This window comes from Oryctolagus cuniculus, chromosome 8, assembly GCF_964237555.1.
Source record: "Oryctolagus cuniculus chromosome 8, mOryCun1.1, whole genome shotgun sequence".
In the NCBI taxonomy this organism is placed as follows: domain Eukaryota; kingdom Metazoa; phylum Chordata; class Mammalia; order Lagomorpha; family Leporidae; genus Oryctolagus; species Oryctolagus cuniculus.
In genome coordinates, this window is record NC_091439.1 from 78,052,134 (window position 1) to 78,080,108 (window position 27,975).

Here is a 27,975-nt window from a genome sequence, read left to right on the forward strand (position 1 = left end):
GCCCCTACCAGAACTGCAGCACTCTTTGCTTTATGGATGATAGAGTATGTGTAGACATGGAGCGTGAACCTCAGCTTGCTCCCAGGGATACACACATTGTGATATTCATGGCCTGTGCAATTCCCACCCTCTCCTTACAACACACAGAATACAGAAGTGATGGAGTAGCGTGTCTGAGAATAGATTCCAACAGGTGCAGCTTCCGTCTTGTTCATCCTCTCTTGCTTGCTCCATTTGATGGAAGACGGCCATCCTGTTTCCTGTTTGAGCTGCCTTGTGAAAAGACCCACATGGCAAGGAAGGTGGCCTCCAGCCAACAGCCATCGAGGAACTGAGGCCATCAGGGGCACCTGTGAGAATGGACTCCTACCGACAACTACACCAGCGAGCTTGGAAGTAGAGCCTTCCTCAGGCAAGATGAAGATGGCTCCATCCAACACCTTGGTGGTGGTCTGTGAAAGTCCATAAAGTCCACAAAGCAGAGGACCCAGAACAAAGCATTGAGTTAAGTTCTTGAGGTTCAGTGCCTTTGCTCTGCTAAACCACAGATCTTTAATCCCATGTGTGATGATATCATCAATTCTTTGAACTTCAGGAGAACATAACAAGCATCTAGTATGTCTGCACATCTGTTCATTTGTGATCCTTCGAGCTCTGCTCTTCATTGTCTAGTCTGAAGACTATGAGAAACATTTCCTTAATCAACTAAAAATTAATACAGAGATCTGAAGATGCTAAGTGCCTAAGGAGCCAATGTATACAAAATTGGATTTGAATCAACAACTCCTGGTTTTAGTGCACTACGCTGTCCGTATTTGTGTAAGGAAAACAGAACATTTGGGCTGAAGTCCTTATTTTATTCTTTTCAACATTTTAAAGTCTGTTTTCTGAGTGTTGGGTGTCTTCCTGATGCAGGTCATGGTTTGCATCATTGGATATAAGAACAATTGCATGCCATAAATAGAACTAATGCTACCAGAGAGAAAACTGCCACTCTTAGCTATTGTTTAAAGGGTTCTTCAACAAGAAAGAAGCCAGTTCAGATCTGACTCTAATTAAGTTTCCAAAATGTAAATCAAATGGCTGAACTAGTAATCTGAGAATACAGAAACTAAACTGAATCAGATCAACACATTACATTTCAGGTATTCTATTAGTTACATAAGACCAAGAGAAACAGACATCTTGAGATTCAGTGATTATTTATAGCCCTTGTCTCTTCTATTAAAGAACAGTGTTTTGTTTAGTTTTGTTCTGCTTTGTTTTCTTTTTCTTCATGCTATTTTTTTTAAGTTTCAGCACTTAAGAACAATTGTGTATTGATTACAGTATTCAACCAAAAGTATTAAGTAGACCAAACCAAAAAAATACTAAGAGGGATAACATATTAAGTTGCTCATCAACAGTCAGGGTGAGGGCTGATCAGTCACCGTTTCTCATAGTGTTCATTTCACTTTAACAGGTTTCCTTTTTGGTGCTCAGTTAGTTGTCACCGATCAGGGAGAACAAGTGGTATTTGTCCCTTTGGGATTGGCTTATTTCACTCAGCATAATGTTTTCCAAATTCCTAACAGGGATCATTTTCAGTTAAAATTTAAACACCTAAGAATAATTGTGTGTTAATTACAGAGTTCAACCAATAGTACTAGAACAAAAAAAAATACTAAAATGGATCAAGTATTACATTGTACATCAACAGTCAGGACAAGAGCTGATCAAGTCACTGTTTCTCATAGTGTCCATTTCACTTCAACAAGTTTCCCCTTTGGTGCTCAGTTAGTTGTCGCCGATCAGGGAGAACATATGATATTTGTTCCTTTGGGACTGGCTTAATTCACTCAGCATGATGTTTTCCAAATTCCTCCATCTTGTTGCAAATGACCGGGTTTCATTGTTTTTTACTGCTGTATAGTATTCGATAGAGTGCATGTCCCATAATTTCTTTTTCTTCATACTATTTGTTGAACTCCATTACTTACAGTAGGGCTAACTATATGATCATTAAGTAAACTGAAAATTGGCCAGTGCCACGGCTCACTAGGCTAATCCTCCGCCTGCGGCACCGGTAATCTGGATTCTAGTCCTGGTTGGGGCGCCGGATTCTGTCCCGGCTGCTCCTCTTCCAGTCCAGCTCTCTGCTGTGGCCCGGGAAGGCAGTGGAGGATGGCCCAAGTGCTTGGGTCCTGCACCCCATGGGAGACCAGGAGGAAGCACCTGGCTTCTGGCTTGGGGTCGGTGCCGCGTGCCGGCCGCAGCATGCTGGCCATAGCGGCCATTTGGGGGGTGAACCAACGGAAGGAAGACCTTTCTCTCTGTCTCTGTCTCTCTCTCTCACTGTCTAACTCTGCCTGTTAAAAAAAAAAAAGTATATTGAAAATAGATCATGGTAAAAAAAAATTAAGAATGGGAACCCGAGAGGGATGTGGAGGAAGGATTGGAGTCGAGGGGAGAAGGAGAGTGGAGGTGAGAATCCCACTATGTTCCTAAATCTGTATATATGAAACTTGTATTATTTAAATAAAATTAAATTTTAAAAACTAAACTGAAAACCTTCTCTACCTGTGTTATGATCTGTCAAAAAAAAAAAAAAAGAAAAGAAAAGAAAACTGGTAGACTTTCCAAGACAGTTCAAAGCAATTTACATTGTCAAATCACTTGATAACAATTATTATATACATTATATATATTATGTATTTGCCACTTTTTCTTTTAGTTGTTGTTTTGATTTAGTGAACTTGAGTTTTTTTATGCTTTCTTTCATCTTTAACAAAATCATTCTCCATGTCCTACAATTTATTTCCCCTAATCATCTCCTATCTATGTTCCCATTTTTTTTGTATTATTTCAAACTATTCCTCTCGTCACAGATGATTGACTAAGAAGGTTAATAAAAATCTTCCCCTAAGACTAGATGAAAAAAATCTGTTTCTAAGGTAGCTGAAGATGTACTATCAGGCTTGTTGGTAGCCATACTTCTCCCCAAGTATGCCAAATAAGGCAAGAGACCTTGTCTTCTAAAAGGGGCTGGGGGAAGCAGATGCACAGGTAGGAGCAGAGATAAAAGTCAGTGGAAAAGCTCAGACCATGATGACATTCCTGCTTTGTGTTGCTCCTTAGGTCGATGCATTCCAATCCTTTGGTTTCTTTTTTGATTCTTCAGTCAACAAGGTTGGAATCTCCTAACTGTCCTTCTTGGCCCCTATCTTCTCCTATTCTCATCCTTCCTGCATGCCACAGTCAGGAGATAAAACTCTTAGAGTTTGTCAGATGGGCCTGAGAATTAAATTGATGTAAGATCATCAAGAGAGAGCAAACAAATTAATTTAATTCAAATTTCATGTGACACGGGAGATGAAGACCCAAAGGCACAGTTAGAGGTGAACACTTAAATACTGAGTAGGACAAAGTTAAAAAGTGATGACACAAAGGGCTTCAGGCTAGGGTTATTCGCTGAGTGGAGAAGAGCTTTCATGATAAGGGTTAGTTTAGTAAGGTTTGTGCAGATTTCCCTCAGCCTCAACTTCTCATCCTTGGTGATTGGAATGAGGCTTTCCTCCTGGAATAGGATGGAAATCTTTCATGTAGAATTGCATCTCTTGCTTTTTAAGAAACAGAGGGAAAGTCAGAGTGCTCTTGCACCTGCTGTTACTTTAACCCAAAACAGTCAAAGTGCCAGAGCAGTGGAATTTGGGATGACGTGTCCTTAACTCCTTCACTAGCGACACACAGGTCAGCCAGGATCAGTAGACACTCTTAGTTTTCAAATTGAAGAATGAAGACTTTTTCAGTAAACAAAGGGAAACAAGGTGCAAGAGAGAGGTGATATGGCGGAAAGTTGCTTGTGAAAAGCAGAGATAAATAGTTTAAAGATAGTTTAAATAGTTAAAGTGATGAACAAGACACCAGGTCCATCTACTGCAAGAACTTCCTACCATTCATTTTCTCTGAGATTGACCCAACCACCTACACTCTGGATTCCGAACTCTTCCCACCTCTCAACGACCACAGGAACAAGCAACATTGCCATCTGCTGGGGAGTATAGAAATTACAGAGTTGGATTGTGTTACGGATTTGGAGCAGTATTTTAAAATTCTCTTTAAAAAGACATTAGATAAGCCACTTACCTTAATATGATCACTATACATTGTATACATGTATCGAAATATCACACTATACTCCAAAATAGGTAGTTTAATTGGCATAATTATGTCAATAATTATGTCAGCAATCATGTGCTAGTTATTTTTAATTAAAAGAGATATAAACAAATTCAAATTGTGCTTAATGATAATTTTTATATTTGAGATCAAAGTGGTATTGTTAAATTGTAGCTCTTACACTTGAACTCTGGAAAGCTGCAATTTAAGAATTGCTGCAGCCGGCGCCGTGGCTCAATAGGCTAATCCTCCACCTTGCGGCGCCGGCACACCGGGTTCTAGTCCCGGTTGGGGCGCCGGATTCTGTCCCGGTTGCCCCTCTTCCAGGCCAGCTCTCTGCTATGGCCAGGGAGTGCAGTGGAGGATGGCCCAGGTGCTTGGGCCCTGCACCCCATGGGAGACCAGGAAAAGCACCTGGCTCCTGGCTCCTGCCAGGATCAGCGCGGTGCGCCGGCTGCAGCGGCGGCCATTGGAGGGTGAACCAGCGGCAAAGGAAGACCTTTCTCTCTCTGTCTCTCTCTCTCACTGTCCACTCTGCCTGTCAAAAAAAAAAAAAAAAAAAAAAAGAATTGCTGCTCTCTTGCAGTAATTTACATTTTCATATGCAGTTGGTGTCATTAAATTACCAGCATTAAATCAAGTATAGCCTAGTCAAATGTGTTTTGAAATAGCAGCAGCTTAAGAAAGCATACATGATTCTGTGATTCTGTATTCAAACCAAGTGGAAGAATACATGTAGGTAAGTTAAAAAACACCTTGATATATGGGAAAAAAGTTCCCATTATTTTCCTTGGTAACCAATGTTGTTTCCTTTTGTTAATTTAGAATGACTAATCTAAAACTGAATAACAAAGTGATATTTGTATAAAGTTGTTCATTGCTTCATTAATAATAATTAAAGGAAAAAGAAGAAAGGTAAACAAGTAACATAGGTGATTTATGATAACTTAAAGACTGCAAAACACTAAAAATGTGTAATTTGAATGGGAAAATTAAAAACACTGTTATTGCCACTATGGACAAATTATAAGTTTACTGAGCAGGACCGGAGTCCAGCTCTGAATCTACAGATGGACATCTCATGTTAAATCATATCCAGGTGCAGCTCTGCCAGCCAAGAGGTGCATCACTGGAAACGGAATTGCCCTGCAGTCGAAGGACACCCAGGTCAGAGTCACAGATCTTGCTGGCTCCAAGCTGAAAAGCTCTTCACTCAGCCCAGCTTCCAAGGTGACTACTACTGCTGAGGGGTCGGCCAAGTAGGGTCAGTAATATTGCAGGCAGAACTGTAAATTTCCTGTTAGAGTTGCCACCTGCCTTTACCTGGCCAACTCTCCTCCCAGGCCAGCTAGGTAATGGAAGTCAACAAGGTGCCTTCCCCAAGGAGGTTCACACCTCCCTTAGGATGTACCCCATGTGAAGAGATAGGTCTGGGCCTCATAACTGACAAGGCCTCAAAGCCCACCAGATTATTATCACGCCCTTCTGTCAGTTTCTGTATGCCTCTCAATCAGAGAACTTATACATGGTTTAGACAGCAGCTCTCCTATGTTCTCCAATAATGACTCTGTCTTTTGTTCTAGACCCCATCTAGCCCATCTGGGGCCTCATTCCTTTGTAATCATAGCCTCTACTCTTACATCAATGGCTCTACACCCAACCTGTGTGTATTGATGGTCCTCTCCCCCACTTAATGTTGTATGATTGTTCAGGATTTCCCTACAGACAAACCCCTTTACCTGCAAAAGTTGAGTGACCTTTCTTCCAGTCTTGGTTGGGATCAGCTTTAAACCATGTCCATCAAACAATCCAGAGACCACTCCTCATTTCCTCTCCTCTATGAAATCCTCTCATTACCTGGTTAATGCCACTCTTAGGATCATTGGTTGTTATTCTCACCTTGCCTTTTATACTACAGTGTCTGTTTAAGTGTTTACAGCAGGTGATAATGGAACAAACCAAGACCTTCAGCAACCAGGTGGTCAACCAAATGCTGCTATAGGGATATACTCAGCTCCCCATCCAAGAGACAGCGACTTGAGACATCGCTGCATGCCAACGAAAAGTACCTCGTCACCCCACGTCAGCAAGAAGCAGCTCTAAAGACAGATCAGCATCCCTCTACCCCTCCTGAATTCCTGCTTTATAAAAAACAAAAGGGGGGAATGTTAGTAAAATGGCACAATCTTATCTGTGGTGCAATCTACACCCTGACACCATCCTAGGCTCTAGCCCCCGCCGCCATTGCTGGAAGCCAGGTGGCCACAGGGCCCAACCGTATGTCAGCTCCACCCCCATCTTAATGGGATTTGCTGCTCCTACTTCCCTGCCTGCCCCCCAGCAAAGTTTTAAAAGGATCTGTTCCTGAACATGTGGCTCACTCGCACGCTCTCTCTCTCTCTCTCTCTCAATCTCTCTTTCAATCTCTCTCTCTTACACGCTCCTTCTCCCTCTTTTTCTTATTCACTCCTTCCCTCCAGTCTGTCAGGTTTCCCCCCAATAAATTCTTTCCCTTAAAAAAAAGTCACATCCAGGTGTACTGCTGGACATGATGTACACTGGCATTTTCTCCAGGGTATACCTGCTGTGTGTCAGAGTCCAAACCTCGCATGGATCTAGTTTTGGCCAAAGTCTGAAACCTCCTGTCCCACTCTTCTTTATTTTTTTTTTTTTTGTCCCACTCTTCTGTAGACATTTCTTTGTGCAGTAGCTCTATCTGGGTCAGATTTCAATTTACCTGAATCCTTCCGGCTTTTATGAACCCTCCTGTACCACAGCCACACACACACACACACACACACACACACACTTGCTACTGTCGTTCATATTTGAAATCAGGAAGGCACAGTCCACTCCCAGAAAGGAAATCATCAGGATCTACAGTTTCTAGAGGACCATAAAAACAGTTCTTTATGTCAGTTCCCAGGACAGCTATCAATCAATGAGGACTCCAGTTGCCATGGACATAAAAAAATCTTTTCTCTCTGGCCTCCCTCCTCTGTCTTCCTCTTTCTCATTCTCGCCTTTCATCTCTCTCTTACTTCCCATGGTTCCATCAAGTTTCCTCTTTGCTGAAGCAAATAGAAAGAGTGAGGAGAGTAATTCATGGCCCTGAAGTTGAAGGAACAATGGCCTTTTGAGGTCCATCCCTGAGAAACATCTAAAGGACAAGCAAGACTTTATTTGTGGATAGTGTGGCCATTTCAACTCACAGTGAAGTTTGTTCTTTTCCCACCAATGTAAACTCTCTGTTTATTACCCAGGCTTGGAGTTCTCCAGGGGTGGGAGGCCTGCAGGGGAGCAGGGAATGTCTGCCCCAGGAAGGAGATGAGGGAGATGTGAAGTTCTGTTTGGGGTGAGGGTGGTTGTCAGACAACTGTGTCCCAGTAGAATGTCCTTCACCCTCCCACCCCTGCTGCTGGGGCAAGCTTTCTGTCCAATTCCTCTTCCATGCAGGGGATGCCCAGCCAATCTGCCAGACCTACAATTCTTTTAAAAGATTTATTAATTAATTTGAAAGTCAGAGCTACAAAGAGAGAGAGAGAGATCTTCCATTGTCTGGTGTACTCCCCAGATAGCTGCAATGTTCAGCACTGGGCCAAGCTAAAGCCAGGAGCTAGGAGTTCTATCTGGGTCTCCCATGTGGGGAGCAGGGTCCCAAGCACCTAGGCCATCCACTCCTTTTTCCCAAGACATTAGCAGGAGCTGGGTCGGAAGTGGAGCAGCTGGGACACAAGCCTGCGCCCATATGGGATACCAGTGTTAAAAGTGGTAGTCCCAGTCGGGGCACCGGATTCTGTCCCGGTTGCTCCTCTTCCAGTCCAGCTCTCTGCTGTGGCCCTGGAGTGCAGTGAAGGATGGCCCAAGTCCTTGGGCCCTGCACCTGCATGGGAGACCAGGAGAAGCACCTGGCTCCTGGCTTCAGATCAGCACAGTGCGCCAGCTGCAGCGGCCATTAGGGGGTAAACTAATGGTAAAGGAAGACCTTTTTCTCTGTCTCTCTGTCTCCCTCTCACTGTCCACTCTGCCTGTCAAAAAAAAAAAAAAAAGAAAAAAGAAAAAGAAAGCAGTAGCTCTACCTGCTATAGCACAATGCCAGTTCCAGACCTTCAATGGCTTGTATTACAGAGAAGGATGAGAACTTCCCATTCATATCAGTAACAATAATAAGGCCTCTGAGCTAGCACTGCATGTGTATTCATTTGCTTAAAATAATAGATATGAACTGTGCTGAGGAGGGACTACGAAGCTTTCTGACCATGAAAACCTCCAGGTTGCAGATATTTCTCTGGCTGTATTTTCTTCCATCTGTTGGATAGTGGTACAAGGAATAAGGGTGACCAGTCATTAGATTAAGTAAGATTTATTTTGGTGATGTGGCAGGGAGCACCAAACTTACACCTGATGTTACAACTGATGTAGAGATGGGCAATTTACCAAAAGGCAAAATATCCTTGCACATTTTTTCTGATGACTGGTTATGCCTTAACCAGTCACTGTTCAGGAGCTGATGAGAACTACCTGTGCTGGTTGCTGAAATGTTGGGCTTATTAATGTGTTGGCATAAAAAGCAGACAAAGCTGTGAGACTGAGGTTAAAACTTGACCCACCCAATGAAATGGGGTTAGAATTTAATATCTCATCTCCAAAATTAGGCCTATATCTGGGATCCAAGAATGATCAAAAGGGCCTAAAACTGACAATTATATTATAGCAGGGGGTCCCTATGCTGTCTGCATTTCAGAGTTAGCTGCAATTTCTATTTTTAATTTTGTAATCTTTATTTTTTTTGCTTGATGCATATTTATATGTGTCCTAGTTATAGGGTACAATGTAGTATTTCAACAATTACAAATTTTGTGTGATGATCAAATCATGGTAATTAGCACACCTCTCACCTTAAACATTTATCATTCCTTGGGTGAAAACATTCAAAATCCTCTCTTCAAGCTATTTTGAAATATACAATACAGAAATGTTAACTACAGTCATGGTACTGAACAGTAGAATACACAACTTACTCCTCCTGTCTAACTGTAGCATTGTACCCATGGATGGGTCTCTCATCCTCCCCGTCTGGGACCTGCAGGAACTACCAAAGCTGAAACCAATTGCATCTCTAGGAAGCAGCCTGGCAACAGTTTTTCAAAGCTGCTCAGGTGATGTGCAGCTAAGCTGAGAAGCAGTGTATGTTAGACAAATTACAAAGGGAATAGGAGCAAGTTACTTCCTCCGCTCCTTTGCATTACATGCACTTATAACAGTCAGATTACACACTATAACTGAATAATCAATATCCGGACTTGCAATTCAGACCAATAATTAGTCCCCAACATGGCACTTTACCAAATGATATCTGAAAGGTTTGTGAAACTACGTTACTTCCAGTCATTCCCATGGAGTAGTTAACATGCTGGGACATTCTCTTCATTACCCTTTTCATTTGCAAAGGTTAAATAAATTTACTCTTTTATGTATTTTTGTACGCTGCATTGATGATTTACCATCTCAAAATTACGTTCTCTTAAGTAATACTAAAATAATTAGTATGCATTATATGAGAGTACAATTGAAGAGCACATTTTATTCAATTATTAAATGAAGGAAGGTGGGCCGGCACCATGGTGCAGCGGGTTAACAACCTAGCCTGAAACGCCGGCATTCCATATGGGCGCTGGTTCTAGTCCACCTGCTCCTCTTTCAATCCAGCTCTCTGCTGTGGCCTGGGAAAGCAGTAGAAGATGGCCCAAGTCCTTGGACCCCTGTACCCGGGCGGGAGACCTGGAAGAAGCTCCTGGATCCTGGCTTCGGATCGGTGCAGCTCTGGCCGTTGCTGCCATCTGGGGAGTGAACCAGTGGATGGAAGACCTCTCTCTCTGCCTTTCCTCTCTCTGTGTAACTCTGACTTTCAAATAAATAAGTAAATCTTAAAATTTTTTTTAAATAAATGAAGGAAGGATTATTCAGTGTTAATCAAGATATCTAAAATATTACACAATTAGGATTACACCATATTAGTGAACTTTTAATCACTTTTAGTAAAATGACCTTGAGGAGCTTCTTGGGAAGGAAAGGGATTACTTCAGCTTACACTTGGGAGGTCACAGGTCAGGATCAGGCAGCCCCATGAGTCTGCCTCCTAGAGAGACTGGCTGTGGTGGAGCAGGCATAGATGAAACATCTCATGGTGAACCAGGAAGCAGAGAAGCTAGGCTGATCTCAGCTTGAATAACCAACCCACTCTCAAGAACTACCTTCTGAGGGCAAGTCCCCAGTGACCTAAAGACCTCCTACCAAACCCACATCTCAGATACCGTTAGTTCGATCAGCACCCACATGGGGGACCCAAAGGAAGCTCCTGGCTTCAAATCAGCTCATCTCCGGCCATTGTGGCCATTTGGGGAGTGAACCAGAGGATGGAAGGTATTTCTCTCTGTCTCGACCTCTCTCTGTAACTCTGCCTCTCAAATAAATAAATAAATCTTTAAAATAAAAAAAAAAAGTCTCCCCTCTTAATCTAAACACCCATAACAATGAAACTGAGTTTAAACACCTGCATGAGTTTGGGGAACCAAGTTCTATTCCATATGTAACACATACTCTCTGAAAATACAGACAGATACATGTATCTGTGCAGACATAGATTTAGTTGCTATAATAAGAGATCCCAAAATACATTGCACTAAATAAGACTGAAGTTTATTTCTCTGTGTGTGTCTGCCCTTATGTAATTGAAATAACCACAAGGATTCTACATTTTGGTAAAAGAAGATTCTTTCTGTATTTGCCAATTCCCAGTGAATGGGAAGAGAGGAAAGGAAAGAGGCAGAGCACATGACATCTGCTAACACTCTACATCTTAGCCACATGTGTATGATCAGCTGCAAGGAAGGCTGGGAAATAGAATTTCCTTTTGAGCAGTAATGTGTGCAACTGAAAACCAAAGATTTATCTTACTAATTACAAAGAAGAGAGAGAGGAGCCTGTAGACAATGTACATCCATATAATCCAGAATCCAAATATACTGGGGTTATAAAAAGACTATATTGTTCAAAATTTTGATAATATTTATTCTTATCAGGTGTTTTTGAAACTGGAATTTTGAAATTAGTATTCACTTTATTAAAAAGATATTTCATGATATACTATCACATAGTTTTATCTATCAATCAGCACTTATATGGCTTTTCCCAGAATGCAATAGTTCAACAGAACAAGGTCTAGACAGATACTTTGGTTGTCAGTGTTATTCCTTTATTAATTGAGTTAGTTCCAGAAGATTACTCATGAACTACTTTGAGAATTTAATGAAAACCATGGATTCTGTAACCATATACCCATATGTTAATAATTTTGCAACAAATTTCAGGGAGTATAAGGATAGCTCCCCGCCCCCCACCCCAAAGCTCAATTTTAGAGTGTCTCTGCTGTGGGACTCTAATTCTTTTTTTTTTTAGATTTATTTTATTTATTTGAAAGACAGAGTTACATACAGAGAGAGGTAGAGACAGAGAGAGAGAGGTCTTCCATCCACTGGTTCACTCCTCAAGTGGCCATAACGGCCAATCCAAAGCCAGGAGCCAGGAATCTCTTCCAGATCTCCCACATGAATGCAGGGGCCCAAGGACTTGGGCCATCTTCTACTGCTTTCCCAGGCCATAGCAGAGAGCTGGATCAGAAGAGTAGCAGCCAGGACTAGCACCAGCGCCCATATTGAATGCCAGCACTTCAGGCCAGGGCTTTAACCCGCTGTGCCACAGCGCCAGCCCCAGGACTCTCATTCTAGCGCTTGGGTTCATGTTCTATGACCAAGAAGAAGGAGGGCAATGGACAATGGAGAGTTCACAAGAAAAAAGGTTCTTTAAGCAAAAAAAAGCAAAAGAGAAAATTCCCAGCAGCGCCAAGAAGGGCGTCAGAAGTGAGGGCCTATATGGGGAAGCTGCCCGGGGGTTAGATCCTCTGGGCTGTGAGAAAGTTTGTACAGGTTTTGCAAACATATCAGTTGGTCATTGATGACCTTCTCATTGTTGGACAGTCGGCATCTGGAGCCAGACAGGGTCAACTATAACTGCATCTTGTTTTGTTTTCAGTTTCTTCATCTTGTGTTTGAGTAGTGAGTCGTTTGTTCTAGATTGTCCTTTTGTACGTTAGGCTTTTATTTTCCTCTGTACATCAGACTTGAGTCACTTGAGCCCTTTGTCCCTGGTTACCTACCTCAGATCTCAGCTGTCTCCAGTCTCTATTACCTTGTCTCTAAATGAGAAGAAATATGAATATAAAAATTTCACAGCACCCTGGGAAAGCATCAATAAAATCATTCATCTCTGCCTCTGGGAGTCATCAACAGAATTCCTGGAGCCCTGGCCCAAGTTGGGATACCCAGTACAGGATCTGGAGTGTAGTGATAATGTAACTCATGCAAGTTCCCTTGTATCTCAAGGCTCCTCTATTCCTTGTGAGAACCTTGTGTTTTCTGCACTCCTCTGGGTATGAGCATTGCTTCTCCCATCTTCATCACATGGTTCACACTCACAATCATGGGAATTTTTTTTTAAGAGAAAGAGTTTATTGGGGGAAACCCAACAGACTGGAAGGAAGGGGTGAAGAAAGAGAGCGTGAGAGAGAGACAGAGACAGAGGGGGAGAGAGATCAGGAGATGAAGAGAAAGAGAGAGAAAGACATGTGTTCAGAAACAGGTCCTTTTAAAACTTTGCCGGAGGGTGGGCAGGGAAGTAGGAGCAACAAATCCCATTAGGATGGGGGTGGAGCTTGACACCAGTGGTTGAGCCATGCAGCCACCTGGCTTCCAGCAATGGCAGCAAGGGCTAGAGCCTAGGATTGTGTCAGGGTGTAGATCGCGCCATAGATAAGACTGTGCCATCTTCCACTGCTTTCCCAGTCCACATCAGGGAACTGGATTGGAAGAGGAGCAGCCGGGACTCTAACCAGCACCCATATGGATGCTGGCACTGCAGGTGGTGGCTTTACCCACTATATCACAATACCAGCATTTATATTTATTTGAGAGTTACAAGAAGGTATCCAGCTCACCCAGAGCAGAGGGCATCCGGTTTCCAGAGCTCAGCTCCAACCATAATGTTCTCCATGGAGCACCGCCGCATGCAAGCTTACTAGCATGGGGCTAAGAGAAGCTTGCATGCGGCGGTGCTCCCTCTCTTCCCATGCATGCTCATAGGCAGCCTTCCATTCTTATTATTTCCCATTATAATTACAAATCAGTTACTGATCCTGACCTGACTTCCCAGGAGAACTCCTCTGCTACAGACTTCAGCGAGGAACTCCATGAGGAAGCTCCTGAACATAGCTGAAATTCCTATCATCGTTCTGTCTCCGGAAAGTCCTGTGAGTTAACTCGGGCAAGGCGTTATGGAACCTGGAACACTACCTAACTTAATGCAAAAGTTTCTGAGGTTGATTTCATTAGGCTTTTTGGTTTAAAGAAACATAGACTGAATCAGGGTGACTCAAAAAAAGTGGGCTCATTAAAAGGTGACATTTCCGGTGAACTCAAAAGGCTTCCACAGCCTTGGCAACTCATGACAAGAGCCTAGGGTGATTACTGATGCCATAAACAAGAGTGTCAATTTGTTAAGTCAACAACAGGAGTCACTATGCACTTACTCCTCATGTAGGATCTCTGTCCTTAATGTGCTGTACATTGTGATTTAATGCTATAACTAGTACTCAAACAGTATTTTACACTTTGTGTTTCTGTGTGGGTGCAAACTGTTGAAATCTTTACTTAATATATACTAAACTGATCTTCTCTATATAAGGAGAATTGAAAATGAATCTTGATGTGAATGGAAGGGGAGAGGGAGCAGGAAAGGGGAGGGTTGCGGGTGGGAGAGAAGATATGGGGTGGGGGAAGCCATTGTAATCCATAAGCTGTACTTTGGAAATTTATATGCATTAAATAAAAGTTTAAAAAAAAGAAAACAATAAAAAGGTAACATTTCAGAAGAAGGAGTATCACCGGAATCCAGGAAGGCCTGGTGGGCAATGCGAGGATCAGATCCAAGCATGCAGGCAGGAAGATTTTCACTCTGTCCCTCAACATCAAGACTCAATAGGTTTCAGTGTTGTGCACCACATTGACGGGATGTGGACCCCTATTTCTGCCTCTCTGTATATTCCCTTCAGTGTTTGTTCTGACCGTTTATGGCATGTCTCTTCCTAAATGTTCAAATTTCCACAGGGAAAACCACAATAGGACTCAGCCCACCATCACTGGTGTTCAGGCAGAGCCTTTGCAACACGGCCATGTGGGCGCTGCTGGTGTCTACCAGATTCTCCTTCCGTCCGGTGCTCATGCCGTCCAGTTCACCTATGGTGAGGTGGTGCCTCTGAGGGGTTAGAAGCTGGCCACCTATGCCTCGGGCATCCAGGAGGGTAGTTCTCCTTGGAGGGAGTTGTGGGATGGCAGGAACCTGTAGGTTAACTCTGGGAGAGCCAGAGAAGTAACGCAAACATCTGTAGAACCCAGTGTAGATGGAGGGTTGGGCTCCATCAGAATACTCTGAGATCCTCATAAAAATACAGAACACTGGGTCTCACTCCAGACTCCTCAACCAGCATCTCAAGAGTGAGGATGAGATACACAAGGGGTCTTCAAACATTCCTGGAAAACGTACATTATGAAAAAGCATACATAGGTTTCAAATATTTTGTACAAAATAAAATTATCTTTTAATCCCATTTCCATGAACGTTTGAAGGGCTCTTGTATGTGTGCTCATTCCTTTTTTTTTTTTTAAGGAAACTACTTTACCTCAGCACTTCCACTTTACAAGTGTTTTTACCCACACTTCCACTAGAACATATCAGCATTCTTCTGCAAATTCATTCAGCGAACCAAGAAGCCTTCTTAACCTTTATTCTGACTTCCCATTTTTCACAAGGCTCTGCACCCTCACAAGTTCAAAGCTGCATTCACTTGGGGAGATTTGGACATATGTGTATACACATAGACACACACACACACACACACACACAAGCACTTCCAAAAGTTCATGGAAAACGGAAGTAAAAGATCAGTTTATTTTATTGTAAAACAAAGTTTTGAAATCCACACATAGCTTTTTCATAATACACATTTTTCATGAAGCTTTGAAACACTCCTGTACGTCCTAATAATTAATATCACTAAAATAAATACACACATACTTTCTGGGTATTATTATCTTTATTACAAAACAAATATTCTATATTGAGGTAACATTTCAAATAGTAATTGGCAAAAATCAATTGAATATTATGTACAGAATTTTTCTAGGTGCAACACACACGAAGATCTCAGGGTACAGGTTTTCTAGCATTGCACATAAACTGATTTTAGGAAAAGGAAAGCTGAAAGTTCTCTATTTGAACAGGGATTTCATTCCCAAACGCTCCTCTACCCAATGCTCCATATCAATGGTCAGTGAAGTAAAGTTCATGAGAGTTCTACAAAAATCACTGAATAGCAGAAATAACTTTTTAAAAATTGTTCCTCCAAAACACCTCACCATGATATAATTTGAAAGTACTTTCGCAAACTAAAAACCTAATCATATAGAATTAACTATTGCTTATCTCAAGGATAAATAGAGTTCTCCTGTCTTCCATAAGGAAATTTTATGCAACTGTCCAGTTCCAGTGTCTATTCTGCTGTGAAACCCACCCGAATTTCCCAGGCCAAAGTTGATCACCTTCTTCTTCCCTCCTATGTATCAGGTCTGTGCCTCAGTTATCGCATTCACCACACTGGATTGCAACAAGGCTTCCCTCACATGTGTCCCCCCTTAACGCCTCACTTTAGGTATTTCCCAGTAAGCCCCTCAGAAGCAAGGAGTGTGGCTTCAGCTTCTCTACGTCCCCAGCACCCAGCACAGGTCACAATATGAGGCTACTTCAAAAAGTGTGCGAACAATGGAATTCAAAGTTAAGTTTATTTGAGTGCAAAAGCATTTTGAAACCCATGCCCATAAGGGATCTTCAAAAAGTTCATGGAAACTGTATGATTAAAAAAAAAAAAAAACATGCTCAGATTTCAAGTATTTTTGCATCATAATGAACTTATCTCTGAATTCCATTATTTATAAACTTTTTGACGTACCCTGGTAAAAATCTCAGTAACTGTTCATCAGATTAATGAGTTATGAACTATTTCAGCTGTGAATTATAATGCACCTCTTTCCTTGCTTCCAGTCCTGTTGAGGGTGTTGTGGTGTCATTTTCCGCATTGTTTAAACTTCTACGGGATAGTGACACTCGTTACAAGTATCATGTCCAGCATTCCTTTCAAAAAGAAACGGTCTCTTCTGATTAAAACACCAATAAATTATAATTACAATGGTTTCCCTACTTGCAAGCCCCAAAGAGTCCTTTCTGTGAGAGCCACTCCTTGGGAAAGCTGAGGCTAGTAGCCGTCTTGGCAGTCATTGTCATCTTGGTCGCCAATGGGCTTGTTGTTGTAAGTGTCAACTGTCAGTTTTCTGCTTTCCATGTCCATGCCTCTGGCCTGGCCGTCTTCCTCACTGCTCGACATGCTCTCAGTAGAGTTGCTGTCTTCTTTGGATTTGCTGTTTTCCTGAGAGTCACTGCCAGCCCCTTCATCAGATTGGCTGTCCTGCTCCGACTGACTTTCCTCGCTCGGGCTCTCAGCAGACTCGCTCTGGGACTGCAGGCCCTCCTGGCTGGAACTGTTCTCCTCCTCAGTGGTCTCCGGGCTCTCCTCTGAGGATTTCAGGCTCTCGTTGGAGTCGCTGTCGGCTTGCTCCTCTCTGGATTGGCTTTCTGAGCTGGAGGGGACGCTCAGGTTGTCCTCTTGGCTGGAGTCGCTGTCCTCCTCTGTGCTGCTGGTGGTGGCGTCTGGATTATCGCCCCTGGACTCACTCAGCCCCTCTTCCTGAGACTCACTACTGCTTTCTTGAGACGGCAGGTCAGCCTCCTGACTGGACTCACTGCTGGGGTCTTGCTCATTGTTGCTGTCCTCCTGGGACTGACTCTCCCTGCTGTCTTCCCTGGATCGGCTGAGGCCAGCATCTCTGGAGTCGGGGCTTTCTGTGGAGTCCTCAACTTCCTCCTGTGTGTTGCTGTCCTCAAGCTCATGCCTGTCATCCTCCTGGGAAATGCGGGACTTCCAGAAAAACCTCCGACGGGGATACTCCACTGATCGGCTCTGCCCTGCATCTGGAGTGCTCGCTTGTCTGCTGTCCCCATTTGATTCTTTTGATCTGACTCCAGCACTGCTTATTCTGGCCTTGACTCTCTCGCTCATGATGCTGTCCGGATCATCACTCTGCATTCCTTCATCATCAAACTCAGAGCCATCGCCGTGACTGCTCTCCCCGTCACTGCCGCCTCCCACCCAGTGCTCCTCACTCTCGCTGTCTGGTCTGCTGTGGACCACGCCCTCATGGTCAAGATCCCTGCTGTCACTGGTGGTGTCCTGGGCACTGTCTTCCCTGGACTGTGTGTTGTCAGCAGAATCCTCCTCACTGCCTAGTTCAGAGTTTCCTCCTCCCTGTCTCTCCTTGGGCCCTGGGCCATTGTCTTCATCACCGAAGGTGTCATCTCCACTGTCATCTTCATCATCTTCTTTATCACTCTTGGAGAAGCCACCAGCTGTTCTATAAAGATATTGGCCATCATCAGAGATCAGGGCCTCCTCTGAGTCAGTGGTGTCTCTGGAGTCCTTACTGACCTGGAGTTTGGGATTAACAGATGTAGTCAGTATTCCAGGAGCTGACACGGAAGGAATCATCTAGTGTCTACATGGGCTCTCTTTGCTCCCTGTGTCCCTCCGCTAACCCAAGGTCAATTTCACTGCTCATTAACATCTCTGCCCAACCCTACACAGGAAAAAAAGAGGAGTCTAAACTCAAGCCATCCTGGTTTCTAAGGGAACAATTCACTCAATGTCACAAAAACGGTCTCAAAAGCTTTCTAGAAATTCATACATGAAACAACTCATAGCATATGATTCTCTAAAGAAAACCCTCAGAGAACTTTTTTTGTGAATCAAAGAGTTGATTTAAAATGTTTGGTTTAAAAGAGTTTTTAAGTGGCCAGCGTTGTGGCATAGGGGGTTAAGCTGCTTCCTGTGACACTGGCATACCATACAGGCACGGGTGTGAGACCCAGCTGCTCCACTTCTAATCCAGTTCCCTGCTAATGAACCTGGAAAAGCAACAGAAGATGGCCAAAGTGCTTGGGTTCCTGCATCGACGTGGGAGACCCGGATGAAGCTACAGGCTACTGGCTTTTGTCTGGCCCAACTCAGCCATTTTGGCCATTTGGGAAGTGAACCAGGGGATAGAAGAGCTGTCTCACTCTCTCTTTCTTTCTGTGTGTGTGTGTGTCTCTCTCTCTCTCTCTCTCTCTCTCTCTGGCTATGCCTTTCAAATAAATAAAAATAAATGAATCTTTAAAATAAATAAATAAAATTTTAAAAAGAGTTTTTAAAAATATTAACTAGGGGCCAGCTTTGTGGTGTGGTGGGTAAAGCCACTGCCTGTGGTGCTGGCATCCTATATGGGCTCTGGTTCAAGTCCTGGCTGTTCCACTTCTGATCCAGCTTCCTGCTAATGTGAATAGGAAAGCAGTGGAAGATGGTCCAAGTACTTGGGCCCCTGCACCCATGTAGGAGACTCAGAAGTTCTTGGTTCCCAACTTCAGCTGGGCCCAATCCTGGCTGTTGTGGCCATTTGAGGAGTGAACCAGCAATTAGATTTGTCTTTCCCTGTCTCTCTCTCTCTCTGTAACTCTGATTTTCAAATAAATAAATCTTTTTTTAAAAGATAAGATTAAAATCTTAGCTAAAATGAAGTAAAATACTATAGTAAAGTATACAAGGGTCTTCAGACAGTTCATAGAAAAATGCACATTATGAAAAAACTATGTATAGATTTCAAAATGTCTTATATCAAAATAATCTTATCATTTAATCCCATTTTCCCACAAACTTTTTGAGGCACCCTGGTATACCTCATGCAAATCATGATTATACTCCGTTAACATTGGCAGAGAGGAGCCTGTCAAAGGTTCAGTTAGCAGTAGGAAACCAGTCTGAGCACCAAGGCAGCTTAGTTCTAGGTGTGATTCAGAGAGATTAAATTCCTGCATCAAACAGCTGTGTGGTCTGCATTCATGAGGAAGGGTAAGGAGTCTTTATACATCATGCTCAGGAGAAACGAACTCTCTGCACCAATAGCCTACAACAGAGCATTGTCGCCAATTTTGTTTTGATTTTTCTGCAAATCAGTGTTCTGCTGATCAGTGTTCTGAGTTTGCATCTGGGAGTACCCCTGTTGGCATCTCTTCCCAGTAATACACTGCTGTGATAGAACTGAGCATGGGCTGAGCACCACGTTAAGCACACAAGTCCTTCTCAAACAGAAATGGTTGCCCATCCTTAAGAGTTTAAAGAACTCTGAGGCAACAAATCACTAAGTCCCCAGCAAATAGCATTCCCCCAGTCCTATGCTTTTAAATTTCTAGAATGTTCCTCAGATGAACTTGTAGTAAATCAGAATCGTGTGCCTACTCTTCCAACTCTGGCTGAGAATGGAATGCAATGTGGGGTGAAGTTTCAGGGACAAACCTGGTCCTGGAATCTCAAGAGCCACCCACAGGATAGAGTTTGGTCCCAAAGGTAGGACAGGAAAGAAAGTAATAACATTTCATCTTAGTGAAAGTGTTTTAAAGCCAAAAATCAGTATTTTAACAAAAACACATTAAGTCTGCCTTTCTCACACTCAGGACCGATAGAGAAGACTATTCTAAAGAGATTATCATGAAAGCAGCTCTTTTCCTTAAAATTTCCTCAGGGCTCTCCTGTCCCCTCCTTTAACAGGATTTGTGACACGGAGCAGGTCTCCAGGCCCAGTAGGCACCTCATGTTAGCCAGGATATTTTTCCTTGACTGATCAAAACTATTCCAATTGTAAAAGACCATTTCAGTGTGTGAGTGTGCGTGTGTGTGTGTGCCTGCATACTTTAACTAGGAAGGACATTTAGGGTGACAGTGTTTATATTCTGGCCTCAGATGATAAAAATGGAATGAACAGCATGTCCAAATCTGAATTCTCCTCACTCATTTTTCCCTTCCTATTTCTTGGAACTATTTAGCCAGCATAACCAATGGTTAGAAAATATTATATTTAGAACTGTTGCCAGGTAATTTAATCTAACATCATTTCCTCCCATTCCTAAGGAGCCTGAAAAGAAAGACTCATTTAATTACCTGTTCCTCTGAGCTAACTTTACTTTCTTCTGATGACACACTGTCCTGAAAAGAAAAAAAAATGAGGTTTATTTTTCCTTTTAGTATTTCCTCAGGAAAGAACACACTATGGTACATATCCATTGCTTGTGGTTTGGATTTACTACTTTGAAAATGACAAAAGCTGATGAAAGGCGTGTTGAAGTTACTTCATGAGATAATTATGACAGAAATAAATGAGATAGTTACCAGGGGTGGTGTTGGTGGTGGAGCCAAGGGATCCTGAAAAAAAGGAAATGAAACAAGTTACTCCTACACAGATGAGTTAGGTCATTGACAATATTGAGAATAACTAGGGTTTTTTTTTTTTTTTTTAGTTTCTTGGTATATATTTTACATCTCCATGAGTAATGAAATTTTGTGGAAAGATAGCTGACAAATGAAGTCAAAATGACTAATGCAAAGATCTTGGGATATAAAATATCTGGAATAGTTTTATATTTCTGATATTTCAATTACCAAAAAAAGGACTTTTAGGGGCTGGCACTGTGGTGTAGTGAGTAAAGCCGCCACCTGAAGTGCCAGCATCCCACTGGGCACCTGTTCTAGTCCCAGCTGCTCCACTTCCAATCCAGCTCTCTGGCCTGAGAAAAATGGAAGATGGCCCAAATCCTTGAGTCCCTGCACCCATGTGGGAGACCCAGAAGGAGCTCCTGGCTCCCGGCTTTAGATTGGCACAGCTCTGTCCATTGCAACCATCTGGGGAGTGAACCAGCAGTGGAAGACTTTCTCTCTTTCTCTCTCTCTCTCTCTCTCTCTCTGCCTCCAGCTCTCTGTAACTTTGCCTTTCAAATAAATAAATAAATGTGTTTTTTTAAAAAAAGGAATTTATTTGCAATTGGCTGTTCATTCAACCTAGAGAAAATGTAAAATAGGAAAATTAGTATTGGAACTTTGAAACAAGAGTTAAGTTTCAGTTAACTCATTGGTTTGGGTTTTAGACTGAAAGCCAACTATCTTGGTGTTAATCCTAAAAATCATGCCTCATATCTCCAGGGCCAGTGCATCAGGTTAAGCCATTGCCTGCAACTCAGCATCCCATATCAGAGCATCAGTCCCAGCTACTCCACTTCTGATCTAGCTCCCTGATAATGTTCCTAGGAAAGCAGCAGAAAACAGCCCCAAGTGTTTGGGCCGCTTCCATACATGTAGGAGACCCAAATGGAGTTTCTGGCTCCTAGCTTTGGCCTGGCCCACCCTGGCTGTTACAGCCATTTGTGAAGTGAACCAGCAGATAGAAGATCTCTCTTTCATCTCTCCCTATCTCTCTGTAACTTGCCTTTCAAATAAATAAATCTGTAAAATACAATAAAATAAAAAATAAATAAAAATCATATCTTCAAGGAAACCCCTAAGTCTTCAATGAAATGGGGTATTATTTATGCCATGTGAATGTGAATGCAATTTGCTTCAGCTGTCTGATCTTTAGTTTCTTATTCATAAGCTAAGAAAATCAGCACCCAAAGTTGCTGTGAGGATGATATCAGATAATGCCTCTGGGAACATTTGGAGGACTATTTTGTGTGATATACACTAAAGAAGAGTTCCATTCTGTAAACATCCACCTTGTAAAAGTCAGTAGTAGACAAAATTGAGTTGAGAAAGCCATTAAAGCTTTCTGGAGTCATCTATGAGCACTGACACTAAAAACAAACATTGAATCTGAAATTTAACTACTATGGTTATAGTTCTAATTTATTTCACTTTCCCTAGACTCATAAATACTCTAGGAATTACCTGAGCAACTCAGGGTTCCTCTCACCTCCCCTCTTCTCCTCCTCCCCCTTGAGCATTGCAAGGTCCTGTGTGGAGCACCCAAGGTACAAGGGAGCGCAGGGAGGAGCTGCTGCTGGCAAGTCCTCAACATGCCTCAGCAGCGGTAGGCTGGAGATATTTTCTCAGAGCGAGGATCTGTAATCATATATGTCTTTGCCCTGTGATATTGCAGGCAGGCGTCATCGCATACTTGACTCCAGTCAGTTATCATGCAGAATTAGCAGGTGGCAGGGAGCAAGGCATTGGTGCTTTCCTCAGGCCACATCTAGACTTGAGAACAGGTCATGTTTGTGGGTCTCTGGTTGAATGAGAGGAGGATCTACAGTGGCGTCTCTTAAATTAACTAGACTGTGGATTTTTCTGATAGAAGTTCTTGAGAAACCCTGCAGTGTCTATTTCAACCTCAGGCAGAGCAGGAGCCCCCTCAGGCCTCTGAAATTATCTGGCCACCACCAAAAGCACTGGCCTCAAGCTCCAACACATGCAAAATGCAGTGGGAAACAAAGCAGTGAACAGGATTCTCTGACTTAGTGGAAGATTTAAGCTCATACATCTAGTGGCAGTCTTGAGAACTGACTGACTTCCTACGCCTGGCTCCCTGAGAGGGACATACACACTGACTAAGAATATGGATCCTGGAGTCCAAGCAACATAAATTCAAAGTCTGGCTCTAAAATTTTTAACTATATATCCTAGACAGACCAGGTTACTGTCTGTGCTTTAATTTCCTCATCTGTAAAGTGAGAGAAATATGACATCTAATTCACTAGGATCTTGTGCAGATAAGAAAGTATTAGTGCATGCAAAGCATTGAGAACCATGCCTGGCAAAGGTTTTGAGTTACTTAGAGTTAATAACTATTGAATTGTTGGGAGTCAAAACTCAGTGTAGCTATCGCTCCAAAGACTGCAGTATCCTCCCATTCTTCTATCTATTCTTGCCTCTAGTACTTGACCTCCTGCCTGCCAGGCATCTCATGTTAATAAATGCCTTGGCTTATTATGATCCATTCTTCTGCACTTCTATACACATCTATTATAAGAATAAAGCTGAAAAAAAAGCTTCCTCACCAAATTATACTATTAAGCATTTATTTCTTTTTTTGTTTTAAAGATTATTTATTTGAAAAGCAGAGTTACACAGATAGATAGGGAGAGATAGAGAGATCTTCCATCCATCCACTGGCTCACTTCTGAAATGGCCACAACAGCTGGAACTGGGCCGATCTGAAGCCAGGAGCCAGGAGCCTCCTCTGGGTCCCCAACGTGGGTACAGGTACCCAGTGAGTTGGGCCATCTTCCACTGCTCTCTCAGGCACATCAGTAGGGAGCTGGATTGGAAGCTGGGCAGCCAGGACTCAAACCAGCACCCATATGGGATACCATCATTGCAGGTGTTGGCTTTACTCATTATACTGCAATGCCAGCTCCAGCAATTTTTTCCTTATATGAACTAGTAATTGTAGCTCTATTTATGATTCAGACTCTTAATATACTCGTTAAAGCCCTTAACAGTTTCAACATTTGCAATGGAGTCAGTTGGTTTTTTATATATATATATATATATATATATATATATAGCATCAAAATATTCCAAAAGTAATATTTCTACTCACCTTCCATTCTTCAGAGCTCTCAGTTTCAGTGTTTTCATATCTGGCTACCTAGAAAGCATAGTGCACAAGATCAACCCACAGAGAAATTCCCAAGACAGTAGTTATTAACACTTTCCATACTTAAGAGCAGTAGTGGTCAAATTTTAAGTTGCATCAGAATCACCTGGAGACCTTGTTAAACACAGATTACTATGCCTCGTCCCTAGAGAGATTGGTTTGCTAGGACCTGAGAATTTACATGTCTAACAAAGCCCTAGTTTTGATGTTGGCATTGCTGGTCTGGGACAACATTTTAAGAACCATTGCTTAGAGGGAAGAAAACGAACATCATAGATATATGAGGGGCAACTGAACAGAATCAGGGATAACCTAGATGATATTTTAAAGAAGTAGCCTCCTAATGAAACTACTATTTTCATCTGAGTGGGACATACACAGACACCTGAATAATAATAATAACAATAACAATAAAATAAAAACTACAGTTTTGGGTGTAAAGCCCACTCCCTGCACATCCATCCCTACCCTGATACTTACCGGGAGGGCACAGGTTAAGCCCCAAAGGAACATGAACAGGATGCTGGTCTTCATGGTCAGGTGTGATGCCTCTGCCTGCAATGAAAGATACAGGTGTTTTCCTCTTTGCTAAAGAAAGAAAGTAGCTTCACTCTTTTAACAGTTTCTTCCTATTAAAAAAATTCATCCAAATGTCCAAATAAAGTGTACTAATTCAATGGAGTGTGTCTCTATCATAAGAAGGATAAAGTACTGTTGCATACTAAAAAGTAGGTAGAGACAACTTGAAAACATGATGCTAAGTGAATGAAGTCAGACAAAATGCCACATCTGTATGATTCCAGTTATATGAAATGTCCTGGATAGGCAAATTTCTGGAGACAGACAGTAGATGAGTGGTTGTCCAGGACTTGGGAAGATGAGGGGTTGAGAGCTGATAGTGAAGGGGAGGAAGATTTCTCTTGGAGGCTTTGAGAATGTTCTAAAATTGATTGTGGTGAAGGCTGTGCAACTCTGTGAACGTATTAAAACCCATTGAACTATACAGTTCACATGATCTTGATAAAGATTTTTAATTAAAAAACTTCACTCCTAAGAGATGAATTGAAAACTTTCAATAAAAGATGCAAAAACACTTCTTTACTAACCTTATTTTAAAAAGCAGAGGGAAAAGTAGAGAAGAATAGAGAAATTTCTAGCCATTCACTTTCATAATAATTATGCACCTTGACAGAGCAACTTAGGAAATTTATTCCCTCTAAAAATCTACACTTACTGACACTGTTGTTGGGTGGAGGTGGGCATTTGTCTTCACACACACGCGAGTGCATGTTTCTAAGTTACATTTATAACCCCATAATAATGTCTAGACAAAATAGATTGCTTTTGCTTTTTTTCTTTCTTGATCTGCAAAGGTTACACTTTGACAGTCTTCCTATTACAGCTCCAGAAAGCTTTAACGGCTACTGTGAGACATTTACTCAGATATTATACACAATTATGCTAAATTCTTTTAGGTGTCTTTCACAGCACTGGAGGATCTAGAGATTAGAGGTTTGAAATACCCTTATGAATTGTGCTGACAGCAACCTATCAAGTCAAACTGTATTTTTCTGGAGGATGGTTTCATTTCACACTCAAGAACTGAAGACTTGGCAAACAATTTGTTCTGTATCCAAAGATAGATGTAGACATACTAGCTGCTAATGTTAAAAACATTGAAATACTTAAAGGAAAGCAATTTTCCCTTGTAGCTGCCCTAACATACTTGTTGAATCAACTTCCATGGACTTTGCAAGAAATCTTGCCAGCTTAATTCAGATTTCACTTTTGTTATTGTTGTTGTCAATGTTGATATAGTCTATCCTAGTAACAAGAGAGAAAAGCTACCTGGGAAGACTGTAAAAATTTCCAGTGCTCAAATCCCATCAGCACTAAATTGGTTCACCTGGCAGAGGGCTAGGCTCATTTTTATATCATCTTAAGTGATTTTAACCCTTGAGGTAAGACATAAGAATATATCACTCAATATTATCTGACTATACTGAATAATATCTGAAATACTGTACACAAGAAGTCAACTCATCTTATTTTTAAAACTTATTTAAGAAAATAATAGCAATTATAAGATTAGAAACTGAAAAGCTTCCTCATTTCTCCTTTAATACAGACCAAATAGTCACACAGAACCTCTCATTTGACATTATCCACCTTCGGCATAGTTATTTTTAATTTGTATTACTTTCTTTGTTCTAATTCAACATGGCACGTATTACTCTTTATATTTTGACATTATTTTAATTTCATTTTTAAAATTTCAGCCTAATATCAATAGAGAAAGGCAAAAGAAAACACTCAATAGCACCTAAAATAAGCCTCCTGAAGAAGACAGATTGCTTGAGGTATTGCTGTTACACATGGGATCTTCTAGACCACGTGTAGAATGCATGGCCTGACCACAGATCCCTCTCTGTCTGGGATGACAGACTCTTCTACAAGGAAATGGAACAAATGAAGCAAATAAAAACACCTGTATAAAAAGATAAGAATGTATGAGGGGACATTAAAGCCTTGTTGAAAGCCAGCTCTATGGCAAAGCTGATAAAGCCACTACCTACAGTGCCAGTATCTCATATAGATGTTGGTTCAAGTCCTGGCTGCTCCACTTCTGATCCAGCTTCCTGCTAGTGTGCCTGGGAAAGCAGCAGAAGATGGCCCAAGTCCTTGGGCCCCTACACCCACATGAGAGACCTAGAAGAAGCTCCTGGCTCCTGGCTTTGGGTCAGCCCAGAACTGCCATTGCAGCCAACTGGAGTGAACCAGCAGATGGAAGACCTCTCTTTCTCTCTCTCTCTCTCTCTCTCTCTCTCTCTGCCTCTGCTTCTCTGTAACTCTGCCTTTCAAATAAATAAATAAATAAATCTTTAATAAAAAAGAAATCTTCTTGGAAAATGTGCATTATGTTTTAATTTCATTGTTCCACAAGCTTTTCCAAGTACCCTCAAGGAAATTAAAAGTTTTGACATTTATCTGTTGTTTTCTCAAAAATACACACTTTCCATGAACTTTTTGCAGGGCCCTCATATGCAGTTATGTCTTCTATATCAAATAATGTTTGCAATGTCAATTATGGAGTGACTGTTTGGTGTAGCAGTAAAGCCAATGCTTGGGATATGCACATCCTATATTTCAGTGTCTGGGTTCAGGTCTCACCTCTGCTTCCCATTCAGCTTCCTTCCAATGCACATCCTGGGAGGCAGCAGGTGATTGCTCTAGTACCTGAGTCCCTGTCACCCACATTGGAGACTCAGCTTGACTGCTGGGCTTCTAACTTCAGCCAGGTGCAGCCCTGGCTGTTGCAGTCTTTTGGAGAGTGAACCAACAAATTGGAGATCTGTCTGTCTATTTTCAGTGTTCTTCTCTCTCCCTATCTACCTTTCAAAATAAAGAAAAATACTTTTCAGTAGGTCAGTTATATTTAGCACTCATTGAATTCTGACTGTATGCAATGTATCAAGCTAACACGAATATGCAGCTAAACAATACAACATCATAGTTATCACTCCTTTGCTTTATTTCAATGGTTTTAGCATCATATTTCAGTTACTTATTCAGTTCATAATAAAAACTTATTGATAAGCTCTAAATAAATAACATTGTTTATTTTAATTCAAAAGACTATATTTTGAAAGTCCTACTAGTCTACTTTAAATACTTTCACAATATTCCCATATTCATGAAACCTAAATGTGTTTTACTTGCTTTGCTGATTAAAGCTAAACTTCAAAATGACTCTTCAATCTGCATCCTGTTTGACAAACTTTTCCTCTCAGAAGAACTGTAAAGAGATCTAATTAAAGTATTTCCAGGAACACACCTGGCTCTATTGATATAACATATCATTTTAATATCATTATTTATGGTGACATTAACAATAGACACAAAATAGGAATAATTTTTACCCAAAGTACAGCTCTCCTCCATCCTCCACATAGCATAATGCCTCTCACATCTATACATACTTAACATCTTCTACACAGCAGAGCAAAAGTCACTTTTAAAAAATTAAATGATGAAAATGTCTTACCCTCTTTTGTCAAAAAGTCTCAAAAATCAGGTTGAA

General features: G+C 41.8%; 1 protein-coding gene across 1 annotated transcript; it reads right to left on the bottom strand.

Annotated features, from left to right (window-relative positions):
* Positions 1–15,356: 15,356 nt before the first annotated feature.
* Positions 15,357–24,443, bottom strand: DMP1 (dentin matrix acidic phosphoprotein 1). The gene is made up of 5 exons (XM_017347418.3): positions 24,375–24,443; positions 23,838–23,885; positions 20,636–20,668; positions 20,408–20,452; positions 15,357–17,866 (listed from the first exon to the last, which is right to left on the bottom strand). The coding sequence occupies exons 1-5, from the start codon at positions 24,426–24,428 to the stop codon at positions 16,580–16,582; spliced, it is 1,467 nt and encodes a 488-aa protein (XP_017202907.3). The 5' UTR covers positions 24,429–24,443; the 3' UTR covers positions 15,357–16,579.
* Positions 24,444–27,975: the final 3,532 nt, after the last annotated feature.

Excerpts from the sequence above, each read along its gene's own strand:
- DMP1 (XM_017347418.3), bottom strand. The coding sequence starts at position 24,428 with ATGAAGACCAGCATCCTGTTCATGTTCCTTTGGGGCTTAACCTGTGCC. Across the intron at positions 20,669-23,837 it reads AGAGCTCTGAAGAATGGAAG|GATCCCTTGGCTCCACCACC; the intron begins GTGAGTAGAAAT and ends CCTTTTTTTCAG. Across the intron at positions 20,453-20,635 it reads CACCACCAACACCACCCCTG|GACAGTGTGTCATCAGAAGA; the intron begins GTAACTATCTCA and ends TTTTCTTTTCAG.